Below are 26785 nucleotides of genomic sequence, written 5' to 3' on the forward strand. Positions count from 1 at the left end.
AGATTCTCTCATTTTTCAGAAATTGTTTTCGTTAAACACTTAGTAAATTACTATCTTTTCATCATCACTCTCTCCTAATTCTCATCCTATCTGACTTCTCTGACTTTATCTCTCCTCAGGCAGCTTTGTCCCAGTTCCTTACTTCCTGCCAAAGACATGAAGCCTCCCTGGCCACCCCATCCATAGCTACACCTTCATTCATTCTCCTTGGCTCACTGGTCAGGGTGGAGATGTTGGTCTCCAGGTTTCTCCCCTTTCCTCCATCACTTAGTAACTGACCTCTCTTCCTTTAAGGTTCATACTATTCATCCCTGCTGTCTACAGACCCCTAGGGGACTTCCTTTCCCTCTTCAATGAGTTCAGTACATGGCTCATAATATTTTTCTCCTCACTACTGCTCTCATACTTGGATACTTCAACATACTTATTAGCTCTCCCTCAACCACCCTTACCCACTCAATTCCTAAAACCTACTCCTCATGACCCACTCCCCTACCCCACCTCAGCCATATGCTAGCCATTACCCACAAATATACCACCTCCAAGTTCAAGAATTCTGAAATCCCCTCATCCAACCATAATTACTGGCTTTTCACTTCTCTCAGCCTTCCTTTACAAAACCACATTTTTCCGCCACACTGTGACCACCAGTCTTTTGACTCCTCAGTTCTCTCAAAGACTAACTCCCTTGCACTAATCATTTCCTCTTCTTTTTGCCATCTTGACCTTCTGGTGAACCAGTTAAAACTCTGCAATGTCCTCCCTTCTTGAATCCTTAGTCCCCTTATCATTTTTCCCAGTTATACCCTGCCAAGCTTAAGTCTTGGATCACACCTACCATTCACTGCCTTTGCTCTTACATATGTGCTGCTGAATATAAGTGGAGAAAAATCACCCAATTGTTCTCACTGGGTCCACTACAGTTTTATGTTCAATAATCTCAACTGGGTCTCCTCAAATCTTCCATGATTCCTCCCCCACCCTCTTTGCTGAGAACCTCGTCTCATTTTGCTCTGAAAAAATTCAGGCAATTTGCAGTGAGCTCCCTCTTCATCTCAAGTCATCTTAAGAGCTTCTGCCACTATATCCTTGTATCACATGATAAAGTGACCTTAATTCTTAACAAGGCTTAAACTCCCTCTCTCTACTTAATTGAGCTCATTCAGTCCTGTCATCTCCAATAGATTGTTCCCTCTCTCTCTTTCAGTCTTTTCCTATTGCCTGAAAATATTCCCATGAATTTCCCCATGCTACAAAAAACTCTCACTTGATCCTTCCATCCCCACCAACTATTATCCCTAATTTCTTCAACCCTTTGTGACTAAACTCCTTGGAAAGCCAAGTTTGATAGATGCTACCAGTTTTTTCCTTGCAACATGATTTCCTACCTCATCATTAAACCAAAATTTTTCTTTCTAAAATTACCAGTGATCTCTTAGTTGTCAAATCTGGTGGTGTTTTCTCAATCCTCATTTTCTTTGAGCTTTCTTTAACCTTTGAGACTGTCAATCATTCCTTCTTGATACTTTTTTTTTGTATCATCACTCCCTCCTAATTCTACATCTAAATCATACCCTCTTAACTCTAGTTTTCCCACAAGGGTTTTGTTCTGGGCCCTCTCCTCCCCTCCCCTCCTTTCTTCTACTACCTCATCATCTCATAAGGAGATTTAGGTCTTTAGCCTAAGCAGTATGTTACTTCTTATGCTGATAATTCTGAAATCAAACTATCCTCCTCAGCATCTCTACTGACCTCTAGTCTCATATCACCAATTACCTTTCAGATAATTTAACCTGGATGTCCAGTAGACATCTTAAAATCAACATGTCCAAAATAAAAATATTTTATTTCCCACAGTAATAATAATATAATCACCACTATCACCACCACACCACCCCCTCCCCAACTTCTTTCAGCACACTTTCCCTCTTACTACAGAGGGCAGTACCATTCTCCCAATCCCTAAGCTCACAACTTAGGTGTTATCCTTGACTCCTTACTCTCTTACTCCTCAACATCTACTCTGTTGACAAGACTGTCAGTTTTACCTTGCAAAATCTCTTGAATAAACCCACTTCTCTCCTTAGACCCTTCTACCACTCTGGTACACCTTGTACCTGGAATATTGCAACAGTGTGCTATTGGCTCTACCTGCCTTAAGTCTTTCCCTACTCCAGTGCATCTTCCAATTAGCCACCAAAATGATTTTCCTAAAATACAAGTCTGACCATGTCATCCTTCTACTCAGTACTCCAGTAGCTCCCTGTTGCCTCCCTAAACAATTATAAGATGTCTATTTGGCATTCAAAACCCTTCATAATCTAGTCCCCTCCTAATATTCCAGTCTTCTTATGTCTTACCTTCCAACTCATACTTTGTGGTCCAGTAACACTGGCCTCATGGCTGTTCTTGAACAAGTCATACTATCTCTTAACTCTGGGCATACTCAGTGACTCTGTCCCCATGTCTGAAATACTCTCCCCTCCTTGCTCTAACTACTGACCTCCCTGGCTTCTTTAAGACTCAGCTAAAATCCTTACTTTCAGGGGTGGCTAGGTGGCACAGTCCAAATCCGGCCTCAGACACTTAATAATTACCTAGCTGTGTGGCCTTGGGCAAGCCACTTAACCCCATTGCCTTGCAGAAAATAAAAAATAAAATAAAATCCTTCCTTTCTACACAAAACATCCCCCCAGCATTTTTTAATTCTAATGTTTTCCCTCTTTCATTTATTTCCTATTTATTCTATTTATATCTTGCTTTGTATAGATTTGTTTGCTGCTTGTCTTCCCATTATATTGCTAGTACTTTTTTTTAAACTAATTTTGTATGCACTGTGCTTGGCACTTCGTAGGCACTGAATAAATATTTTATCAATTGATTCAAAAGCAAATTTGCCAAATTTCAACATCATATACATAAATTCATAGATTGTTAAAACTCGACAGCTTTTACAAATAGCATAGTCAAGAGGCAGCTAGGTGGCACAGTGGATAGAGCACCGGCCCAGGAGTCAGGATGACCTGAGTTCAAATCTGGCCTCAGACACTTAATAATTACCTAGCTGTGTGGCCTTGGGCAAGTCACTTAACCCCATTGCCTTGCCAAAACAAAAAAAGCTTTCTATCTTTGCTATGGAACCTTGGTCAAGTCACTAAACTCTCAGTGACCCCAGACAATTCTTTGAGAGAAAACAAAATGCCGAGGTCAAACCCTTCATTTTACAGATCCAAAACTAAGACTTCAAGAGAAAAACTAACTTTTTTTTTATTTTTTGTTTTTTTCCAAAGCAATGAGGTTAAGTGATTTGCCCAAGGTCACACAGCTAGGTAATTATTAAGTGTCTGAGGCCGGATTTGAACTCAGGTCATCCTGACTCCAGGGCAGGTGCTCTATCCGATATGCCACCTAGCTGCCCTCAGAAAAGTAACTTTCCCAAGATCTCTTTGATAACAGTTTTGATTAGAAGCCTTCTCTTCTGACTCCCAACCCATTGTTTTTTGCTATCTATCCCATTGGCTCATTTCTTAGGCTTGTCTCCTCCTATCCCAATAATTATTAAGGTCAAAAAGTGCAATTATGTAACATCAGAAATAATTTGGTGTCTGGAAAACAATCCCTTTTAGTTATGTACCCAACTCACTCTCTTTCTTTGATTTATTTATTTTTCAATTCCCTTACCTACTATCTTTTTTTCTTTCCCTCCTCTGGCTTTTTATTTATTAACTAATTGTAATATAAAACTGGAGTATTTTCTTATACTTTTTAAAATGAAGTTTTATATTCTCTGTTAATTTTTAAAATCACTTGAATTGACTGCTTTATATTATTCTAAAAAAATTTAAATAGAATAAAGTTATAAGTTCTATCTAGGGTTTTTCTTCCCCTTGTCATTGAGTTTAGCCTTCCCTGTGCTAGTAAACAAATCAGTTCAGTTCCTTACTTGTCTGCATCTATCTAAAAGACTAAGATCTATCTAAGACCATCTTTTTGCTGAATGACTCATATTTATTACTTGAACAGAGCAGCACTTTTTGACTCAGCTCCAGGATCTTGGAATATTATCTTTAACCCCAGCTCGGATGGTCTTTGGAGCAAGAATTGCTTCTCATGATGACAGGTAAGAAAAGTAGTTGTCCTTAATTTTCTTGTAAAGGAGTAGTGAGGAACCTACTACCTAAAAAGCAACCAGCACAGTTTTATAGTTTGTGGGATTTATTGTTTATTTTTTTCTGAGCATACCCTTCAAAGTGCTAGACTCAAGGCATCAGGTCATTGAAATATTACTTAAGAGTCATGAAGCTGTATGTTTGCATGTCTTTGGGATGAAAGCTGAACTCAAAAGAAAATGAATCTCTTTTCCATCCAAGGTATTAAAAAAACTTTGTACAATGGTGGTGGGACTTGAAAGCTGTAAAGGCAGTGTCTAATATTGAGACTTTTAAATTTAAAATTCATTACAAAACAGTTTATCTTGCTTTAATAACTTGTTTAATAATACACATAGTGGTGCTTTTTGGCATAGTGTTTTAGTCAGTTATTTTGTACTTATATTGCCCCCACTTTTCTTTATCTGGAAAATGGAAGATGGTACCCATCCTACATTGTTTTTATTCCAAGCTCTCTCTGGGTTCAGCCACCATAATAATTAGATTTGCCCATTGCTCCCTTTGCAAGAAGTTACTGGTCTTCTAATGTAGCCTAACCCACTACAAACCATGGTTAACAGGAGTTTCTTCGAGCAGGAGCCTGGAACCATATAGGATTATATGTGATATAAATATCATGAAACATTCTCCCTTAGGTTTATATCCATCCATTAGATGGATATAACATTTACTGAATATTTTATATTCAAAACATTACTTCTATGCATGGAGGCATGAGTGTGGAAAGGGCAATAGATAGTAAGTCACTAGGACCCGGGTTTATGTCTCACACCTCAGTCACTTAATTCATAGTGAGACCCTGGGAAAATCACAACTTTCCTGTGTCTTATTTTCCTCATTTGTAAAATGAGAGGGTTGGATTCACGTCTTAAGATCCCTTCAAAGTCTCAATCTGTGATCCTATATATATATTTGGGGCACAAGACATTCATAAAATCATAATAGGTAGAATATGGTAAGTACTAAAGAGATGCAATATGGTATAGTGAAAAGACAACAAGTTGGAATCTGATCCCTTTCTGTGTGACCATTGACAAATTACTTAACCTCTGATCCTGTTTCCCCACCTCTAAAATGAAATGGTTGTACTATCTGCCTTACAGAGTTGTTCAGGAAAACATTAAACAAACCTTAAAATAACTACTATATAAGCAGGCTGCTGTTATTTTATATTCTTATTATCTTCATCATTAACAAAGTACAAAAGAGAAAAAACCCAACTTATTAAAATCATGGAAATCTTATTGGAGAAAGTGGCATTTTGAGGAGGTTTGTGGATATATAATAATTGGTTCTGGCTAAGAAACTGGGAATAGAGTTCATGGAAGAGATGTCATCAGGGAGAAGTGCTTATACTAGACCTGTAACTACTCTTAGAAAGAAGCAAACATCCAAGATCTAGACTGCAATGGGATGCTACAAATCTTTTCTGTCATTGTAGTATCCTTTTCTGAAGTCAACTTTTGAGTCATTTCTTTAAAAACTTATATAGGCCCCTCCCTTTACTAGGCCTAAATTTGTTTATTCAGAGAATAATGTTCTAACAAAAGTGTGCTTTTTGATGTGTTACATATACACAGAAGCCCTACCCTTGTTATTAATTACCCTAGCAAATAACCTCACAAGTCACAATCAGCAAAAATAACTTCCAAAATAAGACCGTTATTTTTAACACTAAAGAGTATATCTTTTTTATATTCTCAGATTTATTAACATCAATGAGAATAACAGATATTTATTTTCTTTATTATGCTTTGTGCCCACCATAAAAATAGCTACTATTTATTTAGACTTTTAATGCCAGTGATTGTCATAATTCCTTAATATATTTCATCATTATATTATACAATATTATACTTAAGTTCAAAGGTCTTAAATCAATACAGATATTCCACATAAATGTAAAGAAATGTAAAATGTAAAGCATTTACAACCTGAAACTGATCCTGGAAGGAACTAAAACCATATTTCTTTTCCCATTAACCTTGGCATAGCTCATAGGGTTTATGTATGTCTAATTCCCAATAATGAAATAGATGACAGGGTGAATTTTTAATCCTTACCCTTTATCTCTTAATGTCTTTGAATTTTTGCACTTGATAGAATATGTATCTAAACAGAAACATAGGACTAATGTCCTAGGCATCAGAGAATAATATTTGGCAATATTTCTAATAAATTCACCTGACCTCCCACTTCTACAAACATATTTATTTTCTAATGCAGTCTCTCTTAACTACTTCATCTGCTGATGATAGTTATATCTTGTTTTAAATAATAATTATCTGCCTGAAGAAACTATAGATGATTTTTCTATCAATTTCCTTTGTGTACTATGGCTGAAAATGAAGAGTGATGTTTGTGGGTGGCATTAATATATCACTTTATAGTCTCCCTCTGCATTTGTAAATGCTTTAGTTTTATTCATGATTTCTCCAGTATTTAATAATCTGTTATGCAATTCTTAAATGCATTTGGATGTTTTCCTTTGCTTGGTGAATCCTTTTTGAAAAATAAATAATTACTGCAAATGTATGTTTTGTGAGTTTTGGTTTTGGTTTTGTTTTTTTTTTAAAGTAGGGCAAAGTTGTACATTTTAACACCTCTCATGTTATAGGTTTCTGTTGCACCTAGCTGACAAAACTGGTGGCATAATTGTAACCAATGATAACTTCAGAGAATTTGTGACTGAATCAGTATCTTGGAGAGAAATTATTAAAAAAAGGTAATAATTTACTTCTTTCCCATCAAAAAATATTTGAGTATCTACTATGTGCTTCTTATTAGGTCCCTAAATAGGTACAAAAGTAAGTATCAGTCATGATCCTTACCTATAAGTATTATTCTCTCATTGGGAAAAATGCCATACCCACCTGAAACAGAACCAAACAGTAACACAGATTACTACCCCAGCTAAGTTGTGCAGACTTATGGTATGATAGGAAAGGTGCCTCCCTGAGAGTCCTGAGTCTGAGTTCTGGCTTTTCCACTAGCCAGCTATATAAGCTCATACTAGCAACTTCCCCATCTTTAGACCTCCCTCCTCTGTGAAAAAGGGGGATTGAATTAGATCGTCTTGAGGTCCTTTCTGATATCCTATTATTGGACAATATATAATACTGTGCTAATTCTACCACTGATTTCATGAATGAGGTAAAACAGGGATGCTATTCAAATTTGCTCTCTAGTTTTAATGCTCATGTGTCTCTGGGGCCAAGGTAAAGTCATGCAATGCATTTTTCTGTTTTATCCATCCATTTACCATTGTAAGGTATTTTGGTTTTTCACTAAAGAATGAAAAAAATAACCATTTCTCTATCAGTAGATAGCCATTTTTTTATCAGTATTCAGAGAACTAGTCATTAGCATTCTTTTTTTTTTTTTATTTAAGGCAATGGGGTTAAGTGACTTGCCCAAGGTCACATAGCTAGGAAATTCTTATGTGTCTTAAGGTCAGATTTGAACTCATGTCCTCCTGACTCCAGGGCCAGTGCTCTATTCACTGCACCACCTAGCATTCATTTTTTAAAGCAACAGACTTGAACTTTGCCCTTCTGGACATAGTTCATAAGTCACTAGTAATACTTCTGCTTGACATGTCTTTTGCCCTGTGCTATAGGTAGATTCCCCTTTACCAGCATGTTTATTATTAGTCCCATAATATTCTAGTACTTGGATAGTATAAGACCCATATACTGACATAGAGACACGAAGCAAATGTAATAATACAGACAGAACCTCAGACCATTTAGGATCTTTACAAATCTGTTAGATAAGCCACTAAAATAACATCATAAATTTCAAAAGAATTCATCACTTTCTTTTAAACAGCTGTTTTCAAAACGGATTGCCTGAGGAACTCCACTGCTTCCCCCCAGGCTTCCCTGACAGGAACAATGATAGGGTTTTAAAGCCTCTTATTTCACTTGAGAATTAAATGGCAAACATTTCTCAAAACCCAAATAAGTATCTGAAAGACTTTGAGGTGAAATCATGATAAGTAATAGAAAGTCCAGCTGATGAGAGTTAGAGCTTTTCCGGGTTTTTTAATTCAAAAGAAGAGAATGCAGCTAATTTGAGAGTTTTTCTTTAGGTAAGCAAGCTCCAAGTTATGGCTAACTCATATAGTGTTAAAAGTGGTAAATTTGCTCCAAAGATTAGAAATTAAGTGTTGTTTTTTTATTCTCTTCTTCATATTGTATTGTAGGTTGCTTCAGTATACATTTGTTGGGGACATATTTATGGTTCCTGATGATCCTCTGGGAAGAAGTGGACCTAGATTAGAGGAATTTCTTCGTAAAGAAGTCTTCCTTGGGTATTGCCTTTTTCTGGTTATTGCCTTTTTTCTGGTATAATTTTGGGGTTTTTAAACTGTTGTGGGGGAGAAATTAGTGCCCTATATATTTTTTTAATTATATAATATAGTTTTTTAATTGAATACTTAAAACTAAATGCTAATGAAAATATCAAAGCATAGCTCAAGGATACCCAGAAAGACCAAGCTTAGAGTTATGTTCACTTTTGCTTAACTCATGTTTGTCTTATGATATGTTGGCACCATATACATCATAGATTGATAAAACCAAAGCAACAAAACATTATTTTCTGTGCCAGAAAGACAAAATAAAGATATATTCCAAGATGGATGGTCTCGTATTAACAAAGGTAAGCAAAACATGGGCTTCCTTCATGGGAATGTCACTTTATTTTCATTTTCACAGGCAGTTGTTTTGCTTAAGTTGCCCGGGGGGGCGGGGGTTGGGGGTTGGTTGATTGTATGTGTGTATATGTGCTGGCTGGCTGGCATGTGCATGTGCACGTGTGAGCAAGTTTTTAATATTGCATATTTCTAGTCCAGCAAATTATTTCATTAAGAAATCATGTCTGCTGCTCTTTCAAGTTTACCTGGACTTTATTTCATCTTTTTTGTTGTGGAGGAATGGGAAAGTTTAAAAATTGATTTTCAGAAGTTCAAAGTAATTGTCCTTGGACATTAATTACACATCACATTTGACAAGCTTTGTGGCTAGATGGGTAAAGGCCACTCTCTCCTTATTGAGATGAACTTGCTCAGATTATTATTTCTCAGGAACTATTAGTACTAAGCTTCTAAATTAGAGAGTGTAGCTGCCTTGAATTTCAGAGTTCTCACTCTGCCTTTAAGGTAGTAAGACTTTTCAAATTTATACTGACATCATTTAGGTTTAGTCAGCTCCCAAAATCAAAATCAAAGCAAATGTTGGTTTGAACTATGAATGATGTATAAATCTTTTTTGTTTCTAATCTTTGAATATTCAATTGAGAGTTGGCTCTCAAAGACCACACCTTTTTTTCATGAGAGTGGCCCATTTTAACTGTGCAGTGACTGCATGAGTGAGGCTTGTTTCTCCAAATTTCTTCTTGAAACTTGTCAAGTGATCACTACTTATGGCATTCACATACCAGGGGCAGCAAGAAGATGATTTTGAGCAACTTGAAGAATGTGTGTGTGTGTGCATACACACACACACACACATATATATATTCTCACAAGTTCCTCTTCTCTACCTTCTTTTCCTACCAACACTAACAGATTTCCTGGATTTATAGTTTTAGGCATAACCCTTTATAGGGTATTTAAATTTGAGAAGGGGACTGTTGAAGCTGGAATAATATTGCCGAGATATCAAAAAGTCTGCAAAAAAAAAAAAGAACCAGCATATTATTGTCCCCTTTCTCTTTTTCATTCCTTAGTTCTGCCACTGATATTTTAAAACTGTGATGGTCTCTCTGCAGGACCATAGCCATTCCCTTTTCATAGTCAGCCCTGCCATTTCATACCACCTCAACTTCTGACCCACTGGCACTGTATTCCACATACTTCCATTTCTTACTCCTGCCCTATGTTATCCTCCTTGTAGGAGTTCAAGGAACAGAATTTTGAACTATAAGCATACACATTATTATTTTAGGGAAATTTCCCTTTTGTTCAATAACTTCCTTACTTGGGCACTCTTCCATTTATAGGGATTTTCCACCTCCGCCCAGCACTCTGCCAAGTGGAGGACTGCATGAAACTGCCTTCAGGGTCCCCAGCACCAGCCGACAACCCACGCCCCCGATTCAGGGAGTTCTTCCAAGCAACTGGATTCCCCAGCAACCTAACCTCCCAATCCTACAAAATCTAGCCAGTATCCAACCAAACCTGACAATTCCACCACAGAGATCCTCAGCAGAAACCAAACAGCTGAGGGAAGCTCTCCTGAAGATATTCCCAGAATCAGAGCAAAGAATGAAAATTGATCAGATCCTGACAGCACATCCCTATATGAGAGACCTGAATGCATTGTCAGCCATGATATTGGATTAAGGGTATATTGGGAACATTTTGCTCTCACAGCTGATTGATTACCTTCAAGTAGCATGTTGGGAATTGAAATAATGTGAAGAATTCAATTTGCCAATATAAACCCTATTTGAACAAAACAGAATCAGAGATGTTTTGTGTATAAAAGGTGTTTTCAAAACTGGCTTTATACACACACATATATATATGTATGTATATATGTGTATATGTATATATATGTATATGTATGTATATATATATACACACATATATATAAATGATGCTGCTATTACAGACTTAATATTAACATTTTCTGTAAAAGGAAAGTCTACATTTTCTGCCTGTTCAGAACTGTTTCATAGCAGCTTATTCTAGTGTATTAACGTTTTTATGTGTTTTTTTAAAACTATTTTCCTTAAAGATGAAAATGTTGGCAAAATGTGATATAATTAGCCTTTGTAAAATAAAGAGTAGCTTTCTTAAGGAAAGCATGACCTCTTAAAGTATATTTTCTTGAGGTGAACATATTATGTCCACTGACATGAAGTATGCCCCTTGAAATAAAAGTGGGGGTGGTGAAGCAAGAAAAGTTTTTGCCCATTGGGGATTTTGTTTGTTTTGGGGGCTTGGGGGCTTTTGTAGTATTGGACAAATAATGCCACTAGATGGCACCTTCTACCTTTTGGTTTTTGATGACCAAGGGAATGCTGGCTTCTTACAATGCTAAAGCTGAAAAGGACCTTAGAATTCTTAGTCCAACCTCCTCATTTTATAGAGGAAGAAAGTGAGCCCTAGTGAAGGTAAAGGACTTGTATAAGGTCTCCCAGCTAGTTAGTGGTAGAGCTAGAACTCCTGATGCCAGGCCAGTGCTCTTTCCACTATTCAATGCTACCTCCCCAATGAACCCATTTGACTGAAATAAGTTCTTAGCATTTATAGACAGCAGTGAAATATGAAGGAGAAACTGATTCAAAGAGCCCCATTTGTTGTGGTAAACAGGTATATTAATTGTTCACACATGGGGCTTTTGAGTATGTCTTATATGCAGACTTTGCCAGAAAATGGTTTGTTGTTTTTTGTTGTTTTTTTTGTTTTTTTATTATTATCACAAGTGACCCAAGCCAATAAAATAGCATTAATAGCTTCACATGGGAATTTCTGTACTCCTGTATTTATTTGTTCTGTGGTCATCTGCTTACAGTGGTCTAATCTATTGTCGTGAACCTCAGTCTTTCACACTCTCCCTTTCCCTCCCCTTCCACCCCCCCAATTATTTTCTGTCACATTTTCAGTATTTCCCTAAACTGTACAAATGAAAGCCTTTGCTAGAGTTTTTCTGGCCATTCAGTGGACTTTGTGTTATATACAAGATTGTTTATCCGAGAAATTCAGAGGTTTAACTTTTATAGCTTATTTGTGATGATCCCAGACCCAGAAGTGGGTAGAAAGACTCAAATTGGAGGCCATTTCCCTATAAAAGAATTAAGGCACTTGGAAATGGGATAACTCATCCAGGTGTGCAGTCAATCTGGGTGGATCTCTCTGAGACTCTCTTCCCTTAGCCATCTTAACTGGCTTTGTTTGATCCTAGCATCTGTAGTTTACAGGTTACTATAAATCCAAACCTGCCCTGGTAGAGACTTTTATTTCAATTCTGTCTTATATTTAAGGATTTCAACATGAATCATCATGAAATTAGCTCTTAGTTCTCAGAGTTATATTTGGGTGTTGTTGTCCTTGAAAGAGGGAAGCCAAAGAGAAACTGAGGCTAAACTATTAGATAAGTTTGGTCTAGCCCCCACCTGGGTCTATTAAGAAAACAAGCTTTTAGACTAAAATCAGGTTCACTTGCTGCCCTCTATGATCTCAACAACCCCTTCAGCCAAACTTGTAAATATGTGACTGGTTATTAAAAGGTATCTACCATCCTAGAACTGGAGTTTGTATCATTTGTGCAACCATTATTTCATAGACAAACACAAGTTCTTATGTTCAATTCACTATTTCCCCATCTCTTCAATAAATGTACAGAGTGCCCAAGAAAATTTCTGATTGCTAAATTATTGTCAAGGAGAGACCTGGATTTTCACTAATGAGTAGGGAATGTGGAGGATAAGGGAAAGGAATAATTTCTATAACTATGCCAAGCATTTCAATCAGTCCTTCGGGGTACTGGGAAACCCAGGAGTGGAGGGCCAGTATAACTGAAGAGCTAAAGGGGTTAAAAATTTTTTCTTGGCTGTATTAGTGGTTTACTGTCCAACTTTTGCCATATTCTATTTCTGTTCCCTGTCTCTTTAGTAGAAAAATTAAGAATATGGAACAATTTCTTCCAAAAGAAGTTTCAAGTAGAAGCAACATAATTGCTTTACTATTTTAAAACTATAATGTATATAGTTAAGGTATAAGAGATTGTCAAGGAAGGACCAGTCCTTTCTGACTAACTCAAAATTCATTCACCTAGGCTCCAGTTAGCTTAAGATGGAAGAAGAAACTGCCTTATTCCCAGGTTTCTCCTCTGTTTATCTCTTTATTCAGTATGCTAGTGCATACTCAATAAATGCTTGTTGAACTGAATCAATAATTGTTGATAGAGCATGTATTTACTTTTGATTAAAAAATGGTCAGATGTTAAGATAAGTTTTAGAGAGGGTTTTGCATCATGGAGATTACCTCACTTGTTTATTACTATCCTACCCCACCCCCAACTTTCCCCATCCAGCAGGTAGGGTGAAGATGATTATCATCACTTGACGAATGAGGAGATCAAAGGTCAGTCTTATCTTAGGTCACTGGAAGTGGGGATTCTTTAGCTTCTAGGTCAGCTATCTTTTTATTTTTTTTCTCCACAGAAGATCTTTGTATAGAAATGAAACTACAAGTTTTCTATAGAATAAATATTTGAGCATTACCTCTGTGATTTTTAATCCAAGAAGCCCAGAGTAGAGGGGTAAGGACACCCCCACTCCTCCCTAGATCAACTAGTTTGACATTTGTGCTTGGGTTTTGTGCCACAGGAAAAGAAATCCTAACTACCTAGATGCTGGAGATAGGTATATGGGCCAGCCAAGTCAGTGATAGAGGACAAATTGGGGTCAAGGTCATGATTTGGTATTTCCCTATAGAACTCTACAGATTACATTTCTCACCTCAACCAGCTATCTTTTGATCACCAAGAAAAATGAAAAGCAAGAAAGCACAGGTTGATAGGATTAGGGACTGAAAGGAGATCATATACTTTTTTTTTGTAGGTTTTTGCAAGGCAGTGGGGTTAAGTGGCTTGCCCAAGGCCACACAGCTAGGTAATTATTAAGTATCTGAGGCCAGATTTGAACTCAGGTACTCCTGACTCCAGGGCCAGTGCTCTATCCACTGCACCACCTAGCCACTCCAACATCACACACTTCTAATCCAACACCTTCTTCCTCTCCCTTTACAGATGAGAAGATTTGAGATTCAGAAGAACAATTACTCACCCATCATAAAGTTAACAAGTAACAAAGCTGGGAATAGAGTCTGAGTTTTCTCACTCCAAATCGAATGTTCATTGCAGTGACTTGGATGGTTCGATGCGGTCTACATTGCATTCATGCATTAGAGAAAAGAGGCCTTGACCCTGTCTGGTTAAGCAGCACCCTTTTTTGGTTGGCACTTTTAGGGAACAGTATTTTTTGTAGTACCAGATAGAAGCAAAGACCAACATTTGACCAGAAATTCAGGCAGCACTTGGAAGCAAAATGTTTAATTTTCCTGTTTAGAAAATGGTAAGGTAACATCAGAAACCAAGAGCTATAGAAAAGAAAATCTGTAATCCTCAAAAAAGAATGTGTTGGGGCGGCTAGGTGGCGTAGTGGATAAAGCACCTTAGTGGATAAAACACCGGCCCTGGAGTCAGGAGTACCTGGGTTCAGATCCTGGGTTCAAATCCTGTCTCAGACACTTAATAATTACCTAGCTGTGTGGCCTTGGGCAAGCCACTTAACCCCATTTGCCTTGCAAAAAAAAAAAAACCTAAAAAAAATGTGTTAACCTGCATAGTTCCCAGGTTACCTATATTTTCCCCCTTCCTCATTCACCTCAATTTAAGAACACTTCCTTTTATTGATGTGTAAGTCTCATGCATTGTGCAGCTTGCAAAGGTGGAATACCAGTATCATAGGGTTTTTTCCACCTAAGCAATTTTATACATTCACATGGTGGTTTTCTATAACAGTTTAAATGTGAATGCTACTTTTTATGAATGCAAATTGTCTTTTTCATTACCTAAATTTTTCATTTGATGTAATCAATAAACTTTGGTATGATCTCAAAAAAAAAACACCTCCCTTGACTGGCTGTGACTCACTGCTTTCCACTGAACAAGTTCCTCACTAAATAAAAGGGAGGAAAAAAAGACTGCATTTTTAACATTGACTCTCAAGGAGTATCATCAATAAAGATGCTCTGCTAATTTTGGAGTCATATTCTAACCACATTCTATCCCTACTGGCTACCCTTTCAGTCCAGGATTACTAAAGCTGGAGACAGCCTAGAAGCTATTTCCTATCTCCACTGCTGAGTTTTAGCACCAGTTTGTTTCTATTTTCAGGCCCTAAAAGAAAGCATAATTGTCCCTGAACCTCCCAATCAGCATAGTCTCAAGTGTTAGGGTGAGAAAATCCTTCACCCTCCCTCAGAACTTGCAAAGGGATTTGGGACAATACAGCTGTGGAACATAGGTTAATGGGGATCTTGTTCCTTTAATACCTGCAGACCACTTGAGGGAAGGAAGATGCTGTGTCTGACCTGGTGCATTGAAGGCCACTCTGAGAGGCTTCCCTAAGTGAGGGACCCATAAGCATGTTCTTATTGGCTAAGCTCATCCTTCACAAAATTGATCTGTCATACAAGAGAGTGAAACTGCACTGGGGAATCACAGGTATGAGACGAGGCCGAGATTATCAGCTTCCCTGAGATGGAAGCGATGAGGCTGGTTACAGAACCTCTAGTGAAACGAGCTATCTGAGAAGAGGCAATACCAGAAGAGACTTTTGAAGTCTTAGTCAAGATGCAAAAAAAAATTGTCTTCATTTGCTGAGTCCAACAGGCAGAGGTGGATTTCGAGAAGCAACTTGGTGCAATGTAATGAATACAGGAATTGTGAGGATTCAAATAAAAATCTCCACTGTGCTATTTATATTATGTGTGTGTGTAACCTGAGCTTCCCCTACTTTAATTGAAAGGGCTGAACTAAATGATCTCTGAGATCCCTTCTAGCTCCAAATCCATGGTCCCATGCTTATGATCTTGGGGCATGATAACGAGCCTTCTACATATCCCTCAAATCAGGTGGAATAATTCTAATAGAGAAAACTGGTGGTGATTAGCACATGTTTTTCCATATCTTTCTGAGTAACTGTCTTAGTTATATCAGAGATCAACAATCCAGGGTGCTTCTTAATGATGCCAATTCTGAGATCACAGAGTTGAGTTTTAGCAATCATTGAGACCAGCCCCCTCGTTTTTACAGAGGAGAAAACACCCAGGGAGGTTTCAACTCACCCAAGGTCATAAAATAGCCTGTTTAAAAGAGGATGATTCAAATCCAAGTCTTTCAATGCAAACTTTAGGCCTCTTTCTAATACTCCACCCTGGTGGTGACCTTCAGTAAAGGCCCCTCCTAGTTAGCCAACAAAATTCTTTCCCTAGGAGGTCTGTTCTTAGAAATGATTACCAGGCCTAAGGAATCTCTAATCATGTGGTTGTGTGTATTCACAAATATCCTTGTAAGATACTGTTCAAGAGGGACTCCCCCAGAGGCACTTGGGTCTGTGCCTAGGGAGCCAGCCATGGGAAGCTCTGCTGCTTGCCCTTTGTCAGGGGATAAAGGGAACAGCAATCTGAGTCTTTGGAAACCAGAGAAGGTGGGGAGGAGGATGTAGCTAATCTAAAAACCCTAGATAATCTTCAAATTCTCGCTACTGAATTTGGCTTTGGAAACACCGTGTCACTTGGGACAAGCAGACTTTTAAAGAGTCTGTTCTTATTTGCTAGAATTATGTTAGCTGGTGGGAGCAAGTCAGTGATTAAAAACTCATAAAACAGCATTTAGAGGTAGACAAGAATTTAGTAATCATCTAGGTAATTAAGGTGTTATTAACACTAGGATTGGGGGTGGATAGATTTCTGGAGGTCTTTAATTCAATATAATTAGTTTCTTTGGTTCAATTCAATGACAGTTTAAGTGACTCCTTCATACCAGCCCCTAGGGATACAAAAAGGAGCAACAGAATCTTTGCCTTCAAGGAGTTTGTAATCTACACATTTTATATATTTAAATAATTTATACTGAGTAGGATTCCTAGAGATTCCCTGGATTTAGCTAACAATCCTTGATCCTTGGTCTGGAATGACTCCAATCAAATAGTAAGGAATTGAACTTGAAGGTCTTATTCTACTACCTACATTCTTTCTACTATACCATGCTGTGTAGCTCCTGTGTTTAGCCACAAGAAAGTAAAAGGGAGTTTTCTTAAATCAACTTCAGTTAGGCAGCTAGGTAACACAATGGATTGAACACTTGATAAGTGCTCCATAAATGCTAGTTATTATTCTCTAGGCCTACTACTCTCCATTTAACTCAGGATGATCTATGACCTTCTCCCTCCACTACCCTGCCCTGTCCCAGGTACCTCAGTCTGTCCTGAAGGGACTCTGGGGCTGGACAGCTCTCCTGGGGCTGTTTCTTAACTCTATATTGGGGGTTGGAGTAAGAGGACTCCTCCAACTCTAAATGTATAGCTTTGTATTTCTCCAGGGTTCATGTAAAGATTGGAGAATTTACAGTTGCTCTGGGGAGTGTTTTATAACCATTAACTAAATAAAAAAAATGGAGGGGGAGGTAGTGATATAGCCTAGCCTACAGCTCAGATCCTTTACCCACTCTCCCAAAGGAATATTTGTTTATCTAACCTCAGAAGGGACATGAGATCTTTTTATCTAGACTGTAAATGGGGAAACAGGTCCAGAGATATAAAGGAGCTTACCAAAAATCAAATAAGTTAGGAGCAGGGCCAGAATTTGAACCCAGGTTTTTGGGTCTTGAGCTAACCCTTTTCCCCTCCCTTATACTGCCTCAGTTGAACTCACATGACCCTGTGTATTTGTTATCCCTATTTTATAGATGGGAAAATAGATTCCTGAGAAATTAGATTACTTGCCCAAGGTCACATTGACAGAATCAGGACATGACCTCAAGTCTTCTGACTCCAAATCTAGGTTGCTTATAATTTATTAGGGAAATAGTTTGATATGGTTTTATTCCAATTCAATAGTTTTATAAAATAAAGAGTTTGAATACTGGCTCAAATTAGTTTACTAGGTAGAGGAGTGATATTTCAGATGAAAGCTTGTGGTTTCATAAAAATCTGTTTAGTTTGAGGTTCTTCAAAATAATGTCATTTGTTACAGTTTTTTGGTCCATGACTTAGTTCAAGTCCCTGAGAACACAGAGCCACATATTGCACATATGCAGCCTTTTGTCAGAGTCAAAGGAAAGAGTCTTGGATTTCAATAAGCGGGATTGAATTTAGCAAGAAGTCAGATTTCTTATGACTTCATATGTATAAAATATATTTCTTGCTTTCTCCATTGGTGGGGGAGGGAGAAAATTTGGAAACAAAAATTAAAATAAAATAAAAATTCATGCTTTTCAAATAGAATAAATTGGGGGGGAAGCCTGTTATTTCTATTTGTCTGAGGGAGGTTCTGGTAATTTGTCACTTGAGAATAACATGAAGCAAAAAAATGGACAGCCCATAATAAAGCACAGAAAAAATGACAAGATAACCAGAGACAGGAATGGTGGATGCTACACTTTAGGATAAACTCGAAAGAAATAAAGGAGAGGTTTGGGAAGAGAGACTAATAATTTGGTGAATTCAGTTACTCAAACTGACCATGGGGATTACTTCAGAGCATTAATCTGGTGTGTTGTTGATTCTCTTCTCAACCTTACTTAGAAGTGGTGGAGATTGGAGGAACACTATTGTGGTTTTCAATACCTTGAACTTTAAAAACAATTAGTTTAAAGATAAAAATCAGCATACATAATTTTCATTGGGAGAATCAATAAGATTCACCAGGAACTAATAGATAGGATAGGCATGTGGACATGATGGGGCAATTGAGGTCCAAAGCAGGAAAGGGACCACTGCAAAGAATCATGGAGGGTTAATAGTAGAACTGAAATCAGCCTCCAACCTCTTAACCCAGTTCTTTTTCACTGACCCTTGCTGCTCTCAAAATGAAAACTTAATTCTCTCTACCTTTAATCTGTGGCCTCTTTAGTTTCTATAAAAATCTGGGAAGCCCAGCTTGGCCTTCAGGTAAGGTTGATAATAAACTCTTGGAGTTTAGTCTCTGGGTCAGACCTGGGAGAAAGCATTCAGTCAAGATTGGGTAATTTAGAGGGCGGCTAGGTGGCGCAGTGAATAAAGCACTGGCCCTGGGCTCAGGAGTACCTGGGTTCAAATCCGGTCTCAGACACTTAATAATTACCTAGGTGTGTGGCCTTGGGCAAGCCACTTAACCCCGTTTGCCTTGCAAAAACCTTAAAAAAAAAAAAAAAAAGATTGGGTAACTTGGCTGCTTCCCAAAGGACTGAACTTAGCTGAGCTCCTATGTGAGCAAGGGAGGACTTCTGGAGAAGAATGAAGGCTTGTCTCCTTGTCTGTCTGGCTCTGGAATCAGTTTAAGGTTTCAGTGCCCAAAAAAGGCAGGGAGGGAGGGAGAGGGCTTCCTGCAGTTTGTCTCAAATGCATCCTAGAAGCAGTTTACTTACAAGCCTAGCCCCAAAGAAGAGTGAGTCTTCCTCCTGAGGTCTGTTTCTTCTTCCTCACTCATCTGTCTGTTTCTAGTAAAATTGGGGAGATGATCTCTAAGGTCCCTTACAACTCTAAGGATAGATAAATCCTCCTTTCTTTTCCCCTACTAATAAAGCAACCACTTAGCCTCCATACTTTGGGGTTTTGGTTTTTTGGGGTTTTTTTAATATATCCTTATTCCAAAAATCATAATCAATCAACAGTCTTTACACAGAGCAGCACTTGCTTTTGCACTGTGGGGTATAAAAACACTGATTAACAGTCCTTTCCAGAACTATATCTGGTTCGAAAATTTAGAGGCAGATAAATAACTGAAGACAGAAGGTCAACTACTGGGGAACATAGAGATCATTTCATTCAATGCCCTCATTTTGCAGAGAAGGAAACTGGCCCAGAGAGAGAAAGGGACTTCCTCAGGAACACACAGCAAACCAAGGGCAGAGCAGGGACCAGAATCCACAGATTTTTAACTTTCTAATTCACATTATATGCAGCATGCTTATATTAAGACAGGTAATAAATGGCTTCGAAACAACCTGAGACAGTGGGAAGAGCACTAAATTCAGGGTCAAAAAAACAGGCTCAGTTTCAAGCTTTGCCACTTTCTTGTTGTGAGACTTGTTCTTCATCTCATTAGGCCTCAGTTTTCTCACCTGAAAAATGGGGATACTACTCTACTCTAGGAGGTGTGAAAAAAACATTCTTGTGTAAACAGATAAATTGTGAGAGACAGCCTAGTATAAGGGAGACCAAACTCCTGGGATTGAGTCCTGGGTCTGACACATTTGCTTATGTGATTCCCTGAGTGTGTCACTTTGAGCAAGTTGCTGAGCCTCAGTTATCACATCTATAAAGTGGGTTTCCTGATACTTGGACTAATTATTTCACAAAGTCTTTGTTGAGAATTATTTCTAAACCTCAAAGCATAGGGATAAATGTGAAATGTTATTGTTAACAAGTGAGTGCCATTGTTAAAGGGTGGTTATTTTGAAGAGATGGCTGTCAGAGGCACAGATAAAAAAAAAGCACCAGGTGTATTTGGGAATGTATGGCACTAGGTTGGTTTAAGTGCCAGGCACTGGCAGCTAGCAGGCACAGTGGATAGAGCACAGCCTAGAGTCAGGAAGACTCCACTTGCTGAGTTCAAATCCAGCTTTGACACTTAATAGCTGTGTGATTGACCCTGGGTAAATCACTTCACCCTGTTTGCCTTACTTTCCTTAATCTGTATAAAATCTAGGGAAGGGAATGGCAAACCATTCCAGTATCTCTACCAAGAAAACTCCCAATGGGACCATGAAGAGTCATGACTCAACAACAACAAATTATGTGTCATCTGGAACAATCAGATGAAAATACTCACTGCATTAGGAAGACTAATCTTGCTACAGCATCAAGATGAAATATGGTCGGGGAGGGTGAACAGATTCTTTCAGTGATCCAGCTGAGTTTCTTCCTTCTTCCATGCTTGGAATATTCCTCACCTCTCAGCATATTTAGTTTATTCAAAAACAGCCTGCTACATTAGGCCTTTGTGTTTTTCTCCCAATTGTTTTTTTTATGTTTCATATTATCTGCATGTAGGTTGTTCCTCCTATGCCTATTAGAATGTGAGCTCTCTGAGGGTTGTTTTTTGCCTCTGTCCAGAGTGCTTAACACTTAGTAAACACAAATATTTGTTGAGTTTTTTTCCAAGATGAAACTTAGAATTTAATTGGTGTAGGGCATTTTCCAGGGTGGAAATTCCTTGTACCAATACAAATTAGCAACTTTTCTTCAACTTCTGATCTTATATGCTTGGGATTGAGAGGTTCAGGAACTTGTCCAGCATCAGATCAACAGAATCTGTCAGAGGCAGGGCTACCTGACTCCAAAGTTAGGTACCAGTTAATCATGCTGCCCTTTATAAATGCATGAATCAAATAGACTACCAGTAGGATGACCCAGTAGGAGACCACTTCGATAGTCTTGCCTCTGTTCATTCAGTTTCATGTTCTATGTGTTTGACTTGAGCAGATAGGTTCTATTGCATTTATTCCATATAGCATCCAGTACATATAAGGCCTGTGAACTTTTGGTCCAGGAGTCAGCCTCTAGATAGTGAATGTCTGCTTGTTTTGATCTGTTTTTGTGGTTTCCTTTTCATTATGAATTAGACCAAATGGATCTAAATATATCACCAAAATTCTATGATTCTGAAGGACAAAAGAACAAGTTCATTCCAATACACAACAAATTCAAGTCTCATAGGTGCTGTCATTGGTATAAGGAACTAAAGAATTTTGGCAATCAAGACTTATAAACTCAAACAAAAATTGTTATTTTCTGAAGATGAGGTTATATTGAAAATCAGGAAAAAACTGAAGGGCGCACTGTCAGCACTAGCTTCTCCAAAGAATATGAGAGCTGGTTTTAAGTGATAGGATGGTATTAGTGAACCATTTATCAAGGCAAAGAAGAGCAGGACAAGTGCCATTGGTACTGGCAAATTGGCTATTTAAGACAGGAAGAAAGATTAATTCCTTGTATTCTGAATGGGAAAAATGTATGGATGAGAAATCATGGAAGGGGGACTTTCAAGAATAGAGCAAGTTGGTGGAGTAGAGGAAGCATCATATCCATACTCTCCAAAAATTTTTCTCCAAACGACTTTAAAAATAAGGCCTCAAATAAAATTCTGGAATAGCAGAGTCAACAAAAGGTCAGAGAAGAGACATTATTTTAGCTCAAGACAACTTAGGAACTCAGAAGGAAAGATCTGTTAGACAGGAATGGAAGCTGACCTGGAGACCACATAGAAGCATCACCAGTGGTGAGATTTGATGGTAGTGAAATGCGAGCAGTTTGGGGAGCTCTCAGATCTGAGATGTTAAGGGTATTGGTTAACTTGTCAAAAAGAGATTACAGTGGATCCAGATGCTAGCACTGGGCTTAGTACTATATAGTGTTTGAAAACTCTATTGCCTAGGTCACAGTCCAACGGCAGAGAGGAGTGCTTTTGGTCCCAGGGAGAAGGAACACTGGAGCAGAATCATTTTTGGTTTCAAGGTAGCAGTAGCCATGAAGAATAATATGGCTTATAATAGCAAGGAATTAGAGGCCCAGTGAATATACCTCTCTCCAAATCTCTCTTTGGAAGCACTTAAAACTTCCAAATGCCCAGAAACATCTCAAAAAAGAGTACTTCTAAAAAGCCTGAAGCTTGGGAAAATATCCCCCAGTACCCCAACTCCCATGCCAGGAAAGAGTCCATCTTTAACATAAATTTCAAGGTAAGAAAATAGGCTGGGAAAATGAGCAAACAAGAAAAAAGGAAGAAACTTATTTTGATATCAGTCTTCTTTGTCTTGATATCAAAATAGGTACAGGAGCCTCAAAAGCCTCAAAAGAAAAAAAAACATGAATTGGACATAATCCCAATAAAAAATCCTGAAAGAGGTAAAAAAAATTATTTTCAAAATAAAATAAGAATAGTAGAGGAAAATTGGAGCAAAGAAATGAGAGCAATACAAGAAAATTATAAAAAGGTTAATTGGGTGAGGAAGGACAGGATGAAAGGCAAGAGAAAGAAAAGTATAAAATGGAAAAAAATAGGATGGAGGGAAATACCCAGTAATCACAACTGTGAATGTGAATGGAAGGAACTGAACCACAAAATGGATCAAATAACAATGGATTAAAATTCCAAATCCTACAATATTTTGTTTACAAGAAACACTTTTGAAGCAGACACATACTAAAGGTAAAGCTAGAGCAGATTAACAATTCTCATCTGAGACAAAGCAAAAAAAAAAAAAATCTAATTAAGAGACAAGAAAACTACATCTTGCTAAAAGGGAATATATACATTGAAGTAATACAAATTCTTAGAAAAGTTAAGTGTGTGAGATGAAGAAATAGATAGCAGCATATCCTATAGTAGGGGACCTGAACCTCCCCCTCTCAGATAAATCTAACCAAAATAAACAAAAAGTTAAGGAGTTGAATAGAATTTTTGAAGGGCTAAAAAATGATAGAGAACATTTAATGGAAATGGAAAAGAAAATTCCTTTTTCTGAACTATACATGACACCTACACAAAAATCAAGCATGTGTTGGAGCCTAAAAACTTCCATTCAAATGCAAAAAGGCAGAAATGTTAAATGCACCCTTTTCAAATGACATGGAATAAATAGCCTTGGAAAGATAGAATACAAATTAATTGGAAATTAATCCCAAAGAATGAATGAGTCAATTTCATCAAAAAGAATGACTATAATGAGTCAACGTACCAATTTATGGGATGCATCCATAAGCAGTACTTAGGATCTCTAAATGCTTATATGACTAAAATAAAGAAAAAGCCTATCAATGAAGTGGGCATGTAATTTAAAAAGCTAGAAAAAAGAACAAATTAAAAATTCCCAATTAAATGCCAAAAAATTCTAAAAATCAAAGAAGAGATTTAGTAAAATTGAAAGAAAACCATTAATAAATAAAACTAAAAACTGGTTTTATGGAAAAAAATAGATAAACCTTTAATTAATTTGATTTTTTTAAAAATGACAAAGAAAATTAGAGTTTCAATATCAAAAATAAGAGTATATTCACCACCTATGAAGAGGAAAATTAAAAACAATAGGAGCTATTTTGCCCAACTATCTGTCAAAAAAAATCTGACAATCTAAATAAAATGGATGAATATTTACAAAAATATAAATTGTCCAGGTTAACAGAACAGTAGATAAAATACTTAAATAACTATTTTAGAAAAAAGGAAATTGACCAAGCCATCAATAAATTTCCTAAGCAAAAATATCCAGGGCCAGATGAATTTACAAGTGAGTTCTACCAAATATTTAAAGAACAATTAATTCCAATACTCTATAAACTATTTGAAAAGAGACCTACCCAAATTCGTTTTATGTCACCAATATGGTGCTGATATCTAAAATAAGAAAAGTCAAAATAGACAAAGAAAATTATAGATCAATTTCCCTAATGAATATTAATGAAAAAAGTATTAAACTATTAACAAAGAAATCATAGCAATTTATCACCAGGATAATATACTATAACTAGGTGGAAATACCAAGAGTAAGTAGTACAGGGCTGGTTCAATATTAGGAAAAGCTTTAATATAATTGATCATATCAATAACAAGACCAATTATTACATTACTCAGAATTAGAACCATAAAAAAGATTACATCTAAGATATGATGGACATGAAATTGTCAAATGTTAGAGTTCAAATATATTTTACAGATCATCTGGTTCTACCCACTTATTTTATAAATGGGGAAAATGAGTTCCATAAACCTGGAGTGACTTGCTAGTACATGGAAAAGCTGCGATTTGATTTTAGGCCTTTTGATTCTAAATCCAGTACCCTTTCTCTCAATTGTGAAAATCTAGATAAAAATGACATATCATATGGAGACAGTTTTATGAAAGACCAATAAAATAGATAAAACATTGGTAAATTTGATTTAGAAAAAAAAGAAAACCAAATTACCAGAATAAAAATTGGAAATGGTGAATGCTACATCAATGTAGATGAAATTAAAGCAATTATTAGGTGTTATTTTGCCCAGTTATAAGGAGTGAAACTAAGTGAAATGGATGAATATTTATAAAATTATAAATTGCCCAGGTTAAAAAAAAAATTAGAATGTTTAAATAATCCAATCTTAGAAAAAAGAAACAAATCTCTAGGACCAGATGGATTCACAATTGTATTCAACCAAACATTTAAAGAGCAATTAATCCAAATACTATATAAACTGTATGAAAAAATAGGTAAAACAAGTAAATGGGTAAAACAAGAGTCCTACACAACTCTTTTATGACACAAAAGACGATTTTGATACCTAAACCAAGGACAGAAAAAAACAAATCTATAGTCCAATTTCCTTGATGAATATAGATTCAAAATTTTAAAATAAAATATTAATTAACAGTGATTCTCAAGTGAAAAGTCCTTTGACTTTTCCTTTTGGGCAGCCGGGTTGTACCTTAGTTCCAAGGTCTTCGTGGCGCCACATGGACACGGCCAGCGTGTTCAATAATGAGAGTTCAACCCAGAGAGATGTGTAACAGGTTTTATTAACAGGACACTACATCTCAACATCTCTACATCTCTAACTCACATAGTTGAGTAAGGGTATATATATAAGCCTAGTCCCCCTGTAATCAGCATTCCTCATCTCCAGGCACTGTGAAAGAGTAAAGGGCATGCCACAAAAGGTGTGTATCCTGGCTTAAACAGGATGAGGATGAAAGGTAGAGAGATAAGAGCCAAAACTCCTTCCTGAGACACTTAAACAAGGTAAGGATGAAAAGCTCCTTCCTGAGAATCTTCAACAAGATAAGGATGAAAGGCAGAGAACAGAGAGAAGGGCCAGAGCTCCTTCCTGAGTTCAGAGCACTCTGGTATGGACATTCCTGTTGTCCCCGGTCTCAGTGACTCTCAGGATGAACTCATGGCCACACACTTGTCTATTAACCCCTTACACTATTGACCATATTATATCATTAGGTGCAGAAAAAGCTTTTGACAAATACATCACTCATTCCTATCTTAAAAAGAAGCATAGAAATAAGCAGATATTTACTTTAAATGATAAATAATATCTAGCTAATACCAAGAAAGCAAAGCTATGATAGGGATAAACTAGAAGCCTTCCTAATAAGATCGGGGTGAAGTAAGGATGTCTACTGTCATATCTTTTATTCAATATTGTATTAGAAATGCTAACTATAGCAATAAGACAAGAAAAAGAAATTGAAGGAATAAAAATAGACACTGAGGAAACAAAATGGTTACTCTTTGTAAATGATGATATGATGATATACTTAAAGAACTATAGAGTATCGACTAAAAAAACTGAAATTTAAAAATTTAGCAATGTTTTAGAATATAAAATAAACATGAAGAAATCATTAACATTGAGATATATATATATATATATCTATATATATATATATATATGGCCCATAAAAAACAGCAGATAAAAATAGAAAAAGAAATATCATTTTAAAAATTCAGACAATATAAAATATTTGAGAGTCTACCTGCCAAGACAAAAACCTGAGACTATATGAACAAGACCATAACACACTTTTCACACAAATAGGACATATCTAAGCAATTGGAAAAATGTTAATTGCTTATAGATAGTCCAAGTCAACATAATAAAATTGACAATTCTATCTAAATAAATTTATTTATTCAGTTCCATACCAATCAAAATATCAAAGAATTATTTTATAATTAGAAAAAAATTCAAAATTCATCTGGAAGAACAAAATTTCAAGAATATCAAGAGAATCAGTGAAAAAATGTAAAGATAGCCTATCATATCAATACAAAATTCAAACTATGTAGCAAAGTAATAATCATCAAAAAAAAAATCTGGTACTAGCTAAAAAAAAAAAAATAGAGTG

General features: G+C 36.8%; 1 protein-coding gene across 3 annotated transcripts in view; it reads left to right on the forward strand.

The window, feature by feature from the left end:
* N4BP1 (NEDD4 binding protein 1) overlaps positions 1–23800 on the forward strand; it is an 86291-nt gene extending 62491 nt beyond the window's left edge. The window contains exons 4-8 of one of the 3 annotated variants that reach the window (XM_074211396.1): positions 4024–4120; positions 6787–6894; positions 8377–8484; positions 8742–8834; positions 10176–10263. In XM_074211396.1, coding sequence (XP_074067497.1) covers positions 4024–4120; positions 6787–6894; positions 8377–8484; positions 8742–8796 — 368 coding nt within the window. In that variant the 3' untranslated portion in view covers positions 8797–8834; positions 10176–10263. Of the gene's footprint in view, positions 1–4023; positions 4121–6786; positions 6895–8376; positions 8485–8741; positions 8835–10175 lie in introns of all 3 variants that reach the window. The other 2 variants (XM_074211397.1, XM_074211395.1) reach the window with 2 other exon arrangements.
* Positions 23801–26785: the final 2985 nt, after the last annotated feature.

This window comes from Macrotis lagotis, chromosome 1 (genome assembly GCF_037893015.1).
Source record: "Macrotis lagotis isolate mMagLag1 chromosome 1, bilby.v1.9.chrom.fasta, whole genome shotgun sequence".
Classification (NCBI taxonomy): Eukaryota; Metazoa; Chordata; class Mammalia; order Peramelemorphia; family Peramelidae; genus Macrotis; species Macrotis lagotis.